The 12,163-nt window shown below is 44.2% G+C and overlaps 1 protein-coding gene across 12 annotated transcripts in view; it reads right to left on the bottom strand.

Moving 5' to 3' along the window:
• Nucleotides 1-5,073: 5,073 nt before the first annotated feature.
• Wdr31 (WD repeat domain 31) overlaps nt 5,074-12,163 on the bottom strand; it is a 71,031-nt gene continuing 63,941 nt past the window's right edge. For all 12 annotated transcript variants that reach the window (XM_087182868.1, XM_021262212.2, XM_021262215.2 and 9 more), the window contains 4 exons: nt 10,521-10,588; nt 9,416-9,557; nt 7,916-8,078; nt 5,074-5,286 (listed from right to left, as the gene is read on the bottom strand). In XM_087182868.1, the coding sequence (XP_087038994.1) occupies nt 5,126-5,286; nt 7,916-8,078; nt 9,416-9,557; nt 10,521-10,588 (534 nt within the window). In that variant the 3' untranslated portion in view covers nt 5,074-5,125. The remainder of the gene's footprint in view (nt 5,287-7,915; nt 8,079-9,415; nt 9,558-10,520; nt 10,589-12,163) is intronic.

Below are 12,163 nucleotides of genomic sequence, written 5' to 3'. Positions count from 1 at the left end.
GTAATGTTAGCCAGTTACTAAAAGATGATTTCCAGATGAACTGAGAGCCAAGCATCTGGGCCTGAAGTCCAGGTGGCACCAGTCTCCATCACCTAAAGCTGGGGTTTTCAATTCTGTAGGACACTGTGTTGCAGACCTGAGACATCTGGGAATGGATTGAATGTTCTTTCCGTCTATCGATGTCACTTATTCCATAGGTACAAACACCTCTTACCTACTTCCTTTCCTTTCAGCCTTCATGGCCACCACCACTGGGACAGGGCCATTGAAAGGAGAGGGCCTTGCTGGGAAAACCAGTCTGCATGCCCAAAGGCCTGAACTCCTTCTGGACTTGCCATAGGCTATGTGACCTTGGGCAAGTCACTTTTCTGCAGATCAGAGGAAACAATATCCAGTCTCCAATCAGTGTTGTTTTATTGGAGGACTCAGATAAGATTATGACTGAAAGTACGATGTAAAACACAGTGCACTGTATAGCTGCAGTTTTATTGTTAGTCTGACCTCTTTACTGGAGGTGTCAGGGAGAGGGGTAGAGGCCAAACCAGTTGGTCTAGTTTCCTTCTAGTGTTGCTTCCTGGAGCTACCTCTCCCGTGGTGTACTCTTCCCTCATCTACACTCTCATCTTAAAACTGAGGGTTGTAAAGCTCAACGGCACAAAGCTGATAAGCTTGTGAACAACTGAAACTTTAACTCTCATGAATAGCTGGTGGGAAGTAAATCAATACAAATTCCTTGGAAAATTGTTTGGTAGTATCTTCTAAAACTGTTTGTGTGAATTTCCCAATAGCCTGCCAAGTTGCCTGCTAGTTTTGGAATAAGCACATATACATGCAGATGTTCACAAAACGACGTGTTATTAGACTATTCATAGCAACACTGTTTGTGACAATCCCAAACTAGTAATCATGTAAATGTTCATCAGTATAGGATAAATTGTAATATTTTCACAGTGGACTCCTATCAGCAATGAGAATGAGTGGTAGGTAAATAGCCAGCTTCATGCAATATGGAACAATCTAAAAAATGTGGATCTGACAGAAAGAGTCTGACCAAACAAAGTCTGACCAGCAATAAAAAAGTACACACTTCTTTCATCACTCTAAAACATAGTGTCTTAGAACAATGATTATTTCTTATGAGCTTGTGGGCTAGTTGTGAAGTTTCTCTTCTGATTTCACCTGAGCTTACAAGATTGCACTGAGCTGCAGAGTTGGCTGGGTTGAAAGATTCAAGGTGACCTCATTCTCTGAGTGACCTAAGCCACCTTCCTTATGTGGTGATCTGAGAGCAGTGTTCCAGGAAGGGTTAGGGTTAGGTAGAAGGTGGAAAACATCTTAAGGAAGGTCCAGCCTCAGGAGGTGCACAGTGCCCATTCCTCTGCATTGTGTGGTCAAACCAAGGCAAAAGGCCAGCCCAAATTCAAGAGGTTTCTCTTGATGAGAGGAAGTCACATTACAAAGGGTCACACATACAGGAATGGGAGACATTTGTGGCCATATTTTCCACTGACCACAAGACAGCATGATTCCATTTATATCATGTACAAAGGCAGGCGAAAATCAGTGTTACAAATTCATCTGCAGATAGGCCTGGGGAGTGTGACAGAGACCATCTGGATTCTTGGATATCATATACTTGTGTATCTAGGTCCAGGTTACTAGATTTGTTCTGCTTATGAAAATTTAGCAACTTTTAAAGACATCTGTCTTTTTTTTTGTATGATTTTTTGTATGATTACTGTACTGGAATTAAAAGTTAAAAATTATATAGTGGCTTCAAAAGAGTAAAGTTCACGTCCCTTTTAGTAATAGTCTGGCACAGATCCTCAGGGTTATTTAGGTCATCTTGCTGTCCCATCATCTTGCACTCTTCTGCACAGCTGAAGCAGATACTGGCTGTCTGAATTCCACCACTGGGCGGGACCCTGAGGGGAGGGTCTGGACCTGCACACTCTCTGGAGGTGATGAGATGGAAGTTATGCACATCACCTCCATTCACAATTTACTGAAAACTTACTCCCACAGCAAGCCTAGCTGGGAAAGTGGCTTAGCTTGCCAGCCAATTCCAGGGAAACAGCTAGCAGTCTCCTGCATTTTTAATGATGAAGCTGCACTTTAATAATTATGCTTTCTTAAAAGGCCACTGACAAATAGCTAAGTTCCTTTCTTCTCAGTGTTAAAAGATTACAAACCCCAAGTGACCTGAGTTCTGTACTTTGCTGGTAACGCCTGTGTCAAAGTAAAGGCCATTAATAACCACCACCTGTTGGGCTGAGGATTTAGCTCAATGGTTCCGGTGCCTGCCTTGCAAGCACAAGGTCCCGAGTTCGATCCCTGTTACCAAAAAAAAAATCACCACCTGTTTTCCTTAAATATATTAATATGTTAGCATATATATGAATTGCTTAAATTTTAAATATATTATTAATCAGATTCCAAGCCAAGGGCTTAGATACTTTCCTGGAAAAAAAAATCTACTGTCTTTGGAAAGTTCCTTTATATGATTTTACAGGGACAGCCTCTAAAGTGAAGTGTTCAATTAATTTACTGGCTTGTGTTTTAGATGCTGAGAGTATCCAATCAGGGCCTATCAAACTAAAATAATTCTCTACAAATGTTAGCATTTATTCATCCATTTTTCTTTCCCTTTTTTTGAGACAAGGTCTTGCTGTATATTCAGGCTGGTCTTGAACTCACTATGTAGCCTAGGCTGGCCTTGAACTCCAGGGGATACTCCTGCCTCAGCCTCCACAGTGCTGAGATTACAAGTGTGCACCACCATGCCTGGCCTCTTTTTTTTTTTTTTTTTTTTTTTTGAGACAGTCTCACTATGTAGTTCAGGCTGGCCTTGAACCTGAAGCAATCCTCTTGCCTCAGTCTCCACATTGCTGGGATTACAAGCCTGCTCCACTGTGCCCAACTTTTATCCATTTTCTACCATTAAACTTACATGTAGGGTTTAAGAAAGAGGTTTTATTGGCATACAGCCCTGCTGACTCATGAGAGGCCTGCTGTTTCCTCACTTTCCCCTCTTTCAGCAGCCTGTCCTGTTTTCCCAAGACCTCTTCCCTACCCATCCTTGGACTTTCTGCCTATCTTCTTTCTACAAGAAATTTCCTCTGCAGCATGAATAACCCAGTGTTTGCCAGGACTTCCCCTGAGACATCTGTCAACTGCCCCCTTGGACTAGACAGTTACTGACCATGGCAGTGGGTGTTGCCCAGTGATAGAGTGTTTGCCTGTGCATCCCAGCCCATGGGCATCCCCAGCATGGCAGAAAAGAAAAAAAAAAAGCTAACTGGTCTCAGAAACATAAAAACAGCCAGGTGTGCTGGTGAACCCTGTGATCCCAGCCCTTGGGAGAGTGAGGTGGGAGGATCTCTGCAAGTTCAAGGCCAACCTGGGCTACACAGTGAGTTTAAGACCAGCCAGAACTGTATAGAGATCCTATCTCAAACACACACACACACACACACACACACACACACACACACACACACACACACACACACACACACACACACACACACACACACACACACACACACACACAGAGGCAGAGCCCAGAAAAGACAAACACAAAGTCCTTCTTTGGCTGGGACTCCTCAGAAAAGGAATCTCCAAGTTAGGCATGGTACTATGTGCCTGTGCCTATAGTCTCAGCTACTTGGGAAGCTGAGACAGGAGGCCTGCTTGAGTTCACAAGTTTGAGCCAGCCTGGGCAACACAGCAAGACCCATGTCCAAAAAAAAAAGTAAATTAAAATAGAAAAGGAATCTCCAGATCTCAGTTGCTATTCTTGGGTACATCTAAAGGCAGGAGGGCCTCCATTTTTCTTTAAGGAAAATGGGCTTTATGAACACTAGGTTGGGGACTAACTCCTGGAGGCCACCCAGCCTGACCAGAGCACCCTGCCCCTCCACGTTGGAGGGCCCTCAGTGGCTAGGGCTTAGTGGACTCCATCTCTCCACATTCTATATGTTCCATATTTTACAGGCTCCCCCTTTGCCTTACTCTGGTCAGTTCCAAGAATATATACATATATATGTGTGTGTGTTTTATTTATGTAAAATTAAATAAAAATACTCAAATTGCCATGAAATTTGTTCAGGCTCAATCTCTGAACCTCTAATTTCTCCTCTCTGAAACAGGATGAAGAATCCCTGTAATCCTAGCAGTGTCCTTGTGCTTGTCAGGCACTTCAAGGCCACCTCAGGACTTGTTTTCACACATCCTCAGAAGCACTAGTTAGGAAGGTACAGAGAATATCAGGGATTTCCCACTTCCTGCTCTGCCATCATGGTTTTTGTTTGTTTTTTGAGATAAGGTCTCACTATGTAGCTCAGGGTGGCCTTGAACTCACTATGTAGCCCAGGCTGGCCTCAAACTTGCAGTGATCCTTCTGCCTCAGCCTCCCTAGCGCTGAGATTACAGGCGTGCACCACCACGCCGCTTGCTCTGCTATTTTGAAGAGAATAGCTTTAGCTTTAACTTTGATTCTTCACATTGCTGAGGTAACCAAAACAGAGTTTCTATCCCTATTGCCTTTTTTTTTTTTTTTTTTGGTACCAAGGATCGAACTCAGGACCTTGAGCTTTTGAGGAAGGCAGCGGCACCACTGAGCTAAATCCCTGGCCCTTTTTTTTTTTTTTTTTTTTTTTTTGTAGAAACAAGGAATATATCAGTTTTTTTGTCTTTTGGGTTTTTTTGGTACTGGGGATCGAACTCGGGTCCTTGAGTTTGCGCAGCAGGCGGTGCAACCACTGAGCTAAATCCTCGCCCCTGAATATATCAGTTGGACAGACTCAAGTTCATGTTTCTATTCTCACAGACAAGTCTACCCCTTGACTACTTCCTGGTCATCATTTTGAGCAATACATTTTTTAAAAATTTGGATTTAACTTAGATTGAGAACCTATATTTAGCCATCTTTTAAACCTCTATACCTGATTTTGAAGTTCAGGATTTAAATTGACTTCTAACACTGATATACCTTCTAGGTAAACCTAGGCAAAGAATACCAGCCCTGTGTTCCAGTCCCCCCAAGACAATGTAGAAACACTCAATGCCACATAGGGAAAGGAGAGGCTGCAGTTTCATGTTGTCCAGTGAAGGCCTAAGGGCCTCAGAATGCTGCCACTTGCTGCAGTTCCAGCCCTTGGCTGTAGTCCACTCTGAGTAAGTGAATTCCTCTGTTGAAACTTGCACATAATAGGGAGTCAGCATCGCCAACAGCCAGGGACGTCAAGGGTCCTGAGCCATCCAGGGAGAAAGTAGAAAGGCAGGCTGGGGGAGGAAAAGGGCACCAGTAGGTTAGACCAAGAGTGTGTTACAGTCCTACATCACTGGACAATGGGATACATCTGAGAAATGCATTAATAGGCAATTTCATCATTGTACAACATCAAAGCACATACATACTTACACACCCCGAGATGATACAGTCTCCTACACACCCGGGCCATGTGGCATATACTACTGTATATGTGGTCTGCTGTTGACTGAAACATCATTTTGCAGTGTGTGTGTGTGACTGTAATGGAACACCATGTCCTCATGAAAAACCCAAGGGAATACAGCATGTCCTGTGCCTACTTAAAGCATAGGAGAATGGCCCACTTCATCTCTGCAATTGCAGAGGGTGGCACCCAGGCAAAACAAGATCTGTCCCATCAAGAAGTGCATTTAGACAGTTGGGGGCTTACCTGCTAAACACATGCTGAAAAGGTGCCCCAGGTCACCTGCCCAGAGAACAAGCCAGGGCAGAGGCAGGGAGAACAGATCTACAGCTGCCAGCTCCCTTCATGATAAAGAAACATGGGGACCTGCAGAAAGTCTTGGGGGTTCCCAGCTGACCCAGCCTCCCTCCATCTGCACCTCCAAGGCCACTATTCCAAGAACTTCAGGTCCACACTCCGGGGGGAGGGCCTTTGCACCATCTGTTCAGGTCAGCACTCTCAGACCTCACTCTCTCTGGTCACAGGTTCATAATCATCAAATTTAAAACATTTACTCCCCCACTGCCACCACTATTACATGTGGACAGCTGGGAAACCAACTCCAGATGAGGCTACAGGTGAGGTCTGTCCTTACCATGGAGATTTGGCTTGAGCTGATTGCACAGTGCCACAATCCCACTTCCTTTCTCTGAGGGGATACCCTATCTCCCATGAGGGAAACTGAGTTTCTGGAATATGTTGTAGGAAGTTCTTTAAATAGAGGGAAACTGAGTTTCTGGAATATGTTGTAGGAAGTTCTCTAAATACTATTCTTGTCTCTGGCAGAATCTTGTGTCCAGGACAGAATATCACAGAGGCAGTTAGGTGCTTGGAAACCAGCTTTCTATAAAAACAAAAACAACAAACAACAAACAAAAAAACCTAACATTTATTTACAACACTTACCAATTTTCATGGTATAAATATTTCCACCATTGTAGCAGACATGCCTGCCCAGTACTAGCGGGCTATGAGTGGCACATGCTTCTTGTTTTCCCTAATTTGGCTATAATGTTTTATATCAGGAGTCATACTGAAGCCCTACATGACTGAAATGGGCACGTCAGATAGCAGAGTTGGGCCAGTATTGCTCCTTTGCTAATGGCTGTCACTGAGGCCTACATGCTGGCCTGTGAAGTGGCAAGGCTTTGCTGATTTACGTGCAGCTGAGGTTAGCATGACCCCAACTAAAATCCTTTCCCCTGAATTATGGCTTCTCACTGACCCAATTGGTTGCTTGCTAATTTCATCTGGTCCCAGTACTTGTTTGTTCTATCCAAGCAAGATAAGCACTGCTTACTCCCTTACAGTCCTGCCTGGAGCCATTATGCCAGGTGTTCAGCAGTATTTCACTAGATGCCTTCAAAGCATACCCAGCTTCCTATTCCTTCCCACAGTTGTATTCAATAAATATTAGATCCACTTGGGGCCCTTTGTCTTTGTTGCCTAGAGCAGCACTGATCAGTCCTAAGGCCCAGCTTCTCTCTAAGTCTCATTTCCTGTCTTTATTCTGTAATTACCCCTGTGCTGTCATGGCTCACAGGAGACCAGGACCCACTGCAGGGGTTCTGCTAACATCCCCTTTCCTGTTCCCTATAAACCATGACTAGACTTCATAATACCAAAGGTTTAAAAAAGTAAATAGTTCATAAATTCCTGAATATTTAGCAATCAACCAGTAGGAGCACATGGAGAACTCCAGGGAGCCTCATTCCATAAAACACCATTATTTCTCTGGTGCTTTGAAGTGTCATGACTTTACTGTGATCTTAAACCACGGCATCAGAGTTCAAACAAGCTGAAGCTTTCTGAGCCTGTCCTTACTACCCTTCAACCCCACCAAAGCTGAGGTTCTTGTTTTAATCCTTGAAAAACAAATTCAGAAGTGGTAATTCTTGTTCCCTTTTCCAGGCATTCTGAGCATCACAAGTTAAAATCTGAGGAGGAAAATTAGGAACAGACGGGCCAAATATATTTTATTTAAGCCAATGATGTCAAACCTTTTAGAGCTTTCAATGATAACAAACAGCCACCTGCGGCACACATGCCATAGGCTCACCATCACTGATTCAGGCTCTCAGGAATGAGTCTACATATCAAGGTACCAGAAGGTTGGCTTAGTACCAGAATCTTTGACTTCTAGCCAGAGGCTGACCAGAGCGATTCTGACATCTCAGAGTCATTTATTTATTTATTTATTTATTTATTTTGGTACCGGGGATCAAACTCAGGTCCTTGCACTTGCACAGCAGGTGTCAAAACCACTGAGCTAAATCCCCAGCCCTCAGTCACCTCTTAACCATTAGGGGACTGGACAGTGGCAGGAGCCTGGTAGCTGTGTATATGATGAGCAATAGAAAGAAAGAGTTTGAGGACTTCATGTGTGTTTTGAGAAGCACTGACAGCAGGCTCCTTACCTCCAGTATCTTGGTTCCAAATCTTCACCTTGGAATCATGTGATGAGGTAGCAATCATAGGCATCAAGGGCAATGTTTTTGGTAGAAAAACACAGGATGCTACTGTCTGGAAATGCCCCTTATACTCACATATTCTGTTTCTTGTCTGCCGTAGGTCCCACAACTGCAAAGTAAGAAAGGATACAGACCAGATCATACACATTCTTCTAGCTTCATACATACTCCATCACTAATATCCTTATTCCTGGCCTCCAGTGGTCCACCTATTCCATGCACTTACCTACTCATTTAGCTACATGAACCCTTTATCTTCATCCATCATACCCAAACACTCATCCATCCATAGCATCAACTAAGTACTGAACAACACTGGTTAAGGAAGTGTCGCAAGGGTCATTGCCTTTTTTAAGATTAGAGGAGTAAAAGCTTCAAGTCCTGCAGCACGAAGGAATAGTATGGAATTGCTTGATTTCCATCACAACTCAAGAAATGCCTTACACCAGGTTCTTGGCATCTGTGGGTGCTACAGGAACCCCATAGTTAAAGGCACCTTCTTGTAAATACATACAGGTGCAGACATTTTGTTTTAATCCCTCATGTCTACAATAAGGGAAGTGACATCTCCCCTCAGTTCTACTCTTACTGATTCTACTATTTCTTCTATGTGAATGTTATTCACTGGAGAATAACATGCAGGGAGGAGGTCAAACTGAACTACACCCCCAAAACAATGAAGTCACTGGAGATCACGTCGTCCATTATCCTGGGTGAGAGATGCTACAACCAAAGTTTGCAACACTCTGATATACCACTTGCCAGGGATGTAGTCACATGCAAGAGATTCTAACTTACGTGCCTCTATTTCCTCATCTGTAAAATGGGAATTATAATAGTACCTAACTCACAGGATTGTTTTAAGGATTAAATGAGATAGTGCATGTAATGTGCTCAGCCCAGTGCTTGACACACAACAAATGCTTGATAAAATGGGAGCTGTACTTGTTCTATTTGGAAACTAAATAACCTGCTTAACTGATATTCTACAATTATAAATCTAAGGTACTGAGGAGGAGTCTAGACCATCTATCCTGCAATAACTGCAAAGAAGGTATATGGCCAACACTGGAGCTCCATATTCCCTAAAGAGCTTGAACTTCCCATGGCCACATGCGCAACAGGAACACAATTGCTCTAAAGCATCCCCTACCTTATCTAAGCTCTGCTCCCAGAAAAGACATTAGCAGGCAGGCTCTGTGTTTAGCATTTCTATATCTTGGCTCTAATCCTATTCCTCTTGTCTATTACCAATACGAACAACACTAGGTCAAAAGATGCTTCTTAAAAGAGCATCTGGAATGCAAAGCATCGCTCACAGTGAGCACCTGAAACAGGCTTGGGCCATCAGCACAGCTGCCTCATGTAGTCTGGCCAAAGGCATGAGGCCAGAGTAGGTGACTTGTTCATCAGCAACCAGAACCTGGACCCCACACAAGCTCTCACCGTGGCTTCACAGCCTTCACCTCCAAAGCCATTGCTGCAGGAGATGCACTTGTGTCCGTCCACGCTGACTTCACAGTAGGTCTGAATGTGCTGCTTTGGGGGAAACATATGAGCCACCTGCAGCCTCCGAATATCCCATAATCTGAAGGAAATGAAAGCAATTAATGAGTTTGTAGTCGATATGCCTGAAACACACCTGTAATATCCCACCAACACAGAAGCCTTGGCTCTTTGCGCTTAGGCTGGTTGGAATGGAATGTCAGGATTTACCTAAACAGTGTGGCATGAACCAGCACACTTTCTCAGGCTCTACAGCTGACAAACAGGACGTAACCAAACTGAATGACATCTGAGTTCTATTTTGAGATCAGCCAATAGAAATGTAAAAGGAATGCATCTTAACTGTTCAAATTAATTTGTTAATTCAGTATGCTGCTTTCAATGTTTATTTCTGTGTCTGTGATTTAAATTTTTAAAAAAATACTTATTATGATACAGAAGACAGTCATTATTCCAGAAGAGACATAAAGGATTTACAGGCTTTGGCCAACCTTGGCCTTGGAGGCCACAGGAGAGTTTCATTTTTTTTCTGGTCTCACTTTTACCTCTTTATCTTGTTCTTGCCATTTTCTAAGTAGAATCTCTTTTGAGAGCCAAAGTTTCTAGCCATGCTCTCTAATTTAAGAACTACGGACTTCATTTGATTCCCCTGATGAAGATTCTGACTCTGCTTCCCCAGGGAGGGCTTTGGCTGAGGGCAGGTAACTGGGACCCCAGGAGCCATGAGGGAGAGCAAGCAGGGAGCCAGGCAGCCTGATAGGGCAGGACAGGCAGATGACTGATCCTGAGGTTGGTGTGAACACAGCCCCACAGTGAGAACTGGCTGGCCAGCTGTTTCCAAACCATCCAGAACATGAGCTGACTCCTGACTGATCTCCTGGCACCGCTCTGTACCCAGATCATCCTTGGAGCCAGACCAGAGAGATCCTAGCATTGGTAAGGGGAAGGGTTGGGAGAGACCCTGAAAAGGGCACAGGAGTGTGAGAAACAGTCAGGTCACCCTGGGAGCCACGAGTGTCACCAGAAACCCTTCACTGCCACTCACCTGATGGTTTTGTCTTCAGAGGTCTGTAGTACATATGGTTCTCTGGGGACCCAGCACAGGTGAGTGACCTGGAAAAAGCAACATTTTCAAAATGTCTCCATACCAGAGTCATTCTTCTGCTATGAATCCTATAAACTGTTCTAAATGGTATCTCTAAGCTCTTCTCCAGGATTCTGAAGTGGTAAATTAGACTTAGAGGAATTCAGTGTTTTGTAGACACCTATGAGTCGGGCTCTGCCTGCCTCTTCTGGTTATCACAGCAATGGTAGCAGTGGTGCTGGTTGTGCACCAAATGCTGGTGGGCAACCTGAGAGCACCTGCGACTCAGCTGGTGATGGAGACCTGCTGGTGCCTGGAGGCAGCCAGGAAGACAGCCCTGGTGCTAAGGTGGGACCACAGAAGCTCCGGTCCAGCACCTCACAGGGCTCTTAAGAGTGACGGTGCTCATCTCTTCCCCTGCAGCCCCTGCTGCACAGGCATGAGACAGTTTTCAAAACAACCCAGGGTAACAGGATTTTCTTTTTCAGTACACCCACAAATATGGAGGATCTGAGCAAGCACATCCTGCTATCAACAGTTGCATTCAAAATTAGAAAAGAGAAGTCAGGTTCAGTGGTTCATGCTTGTAATAACAACATTTGGAAGCTGAGGCAGGAGGATCATGAGTCCATGCCCTGCCTTGGCTACATAGTGGATTTAAGGCCAGCCTGGACTACACAGAGGACTCCCCCCCCACCCCGAATGCAGACATGGCACTGCATACTGCACTCTGGGAGGCTGAGGCAGGACTTCAAGTTCCAGCCTAGCTGGGACAATTCAGCAACTTAGCACGACACTGTCTAAAAATGAAAAAAATAAAAAGGGCTGGGGATGTAGCTCAATTGGAAGGTCCTGAGTTATGAAAAGAAAAAAATTAGAAAAGATGCCTATAACTGAAATTTGACAACCACTAAAGGAACATCAGCTGTGTGTCAGGCACAATGACAATGACAGGCGTTTCACATACATATATTATCTAATGTAATTAGAAGAATATTAGCTAGTGATGTGATTCTCCCCATCTTATGAATGAAAACATAGACTCTAAGAGCTTACCTAACTTGGTATAACACAGCTAATAAGTAACAGGTTCATGTTTTGCAGCCAGGAGTAAGGCTATAGCTCAGTGGCAGAGAGTTTGCCTAGCATGTGTAAGGCCCTGAAGTTGATCCCCAGGACCACAAAAAACAAAAAGCCCACACAAACACAGGATCTAGTACCAGAAAACAATTGGCCTTCAAAAACAGTAACTCGGGCGTGGTGGCACATGCCTGTAATCCCAGCACTTAGGAACCTGAGGCAGGAGGATTGCTGTGAGTTTGAGGCCAGCCTGGGTAGTGAGAGGCCTTGTCTCCAAAAACCAAAACCAAACCAAAACAAACAACAACAACAACAACAAAACCAGAGTAACTCACACATTAAGCAAAAGGCTACACTTATTTCTCTGCATGATGCTACATGTACAGAGGTGAGAGCAGCCACTTTATATCACACATAATACACACGAGCTATGGGCGCTTGGAAGACAGGAACTATGCCTTGGTCACTAATCCTGTTTCCAGCAGTGTCTGGCCCACAGAAGAAATGGAAAAAATATATTTTGA

This window comes from Heterocephalus glaber, unplaced genomic scaffold (genome assembly GCF_053883595.1).
Source record: "Heterocephalus glaber isolate CG9 unplaced genomic scaffold, H.glaber_assembly_v1.0 deba00001479, whole genome shotgun sequence".
In the NCBI taxonomy this organism is placed as follows: domain Eukaryota; kingdom Metazoa; phylum Chordata; class Mammalia; order Rodentia; family Bathyergidae; genus Heterocephalus; species Heterocephalus glaber.
Note: the sequence above shows the minus strand (reverse complement) of the source record. Positions and strands in the feature narration are given on the sequence as shown.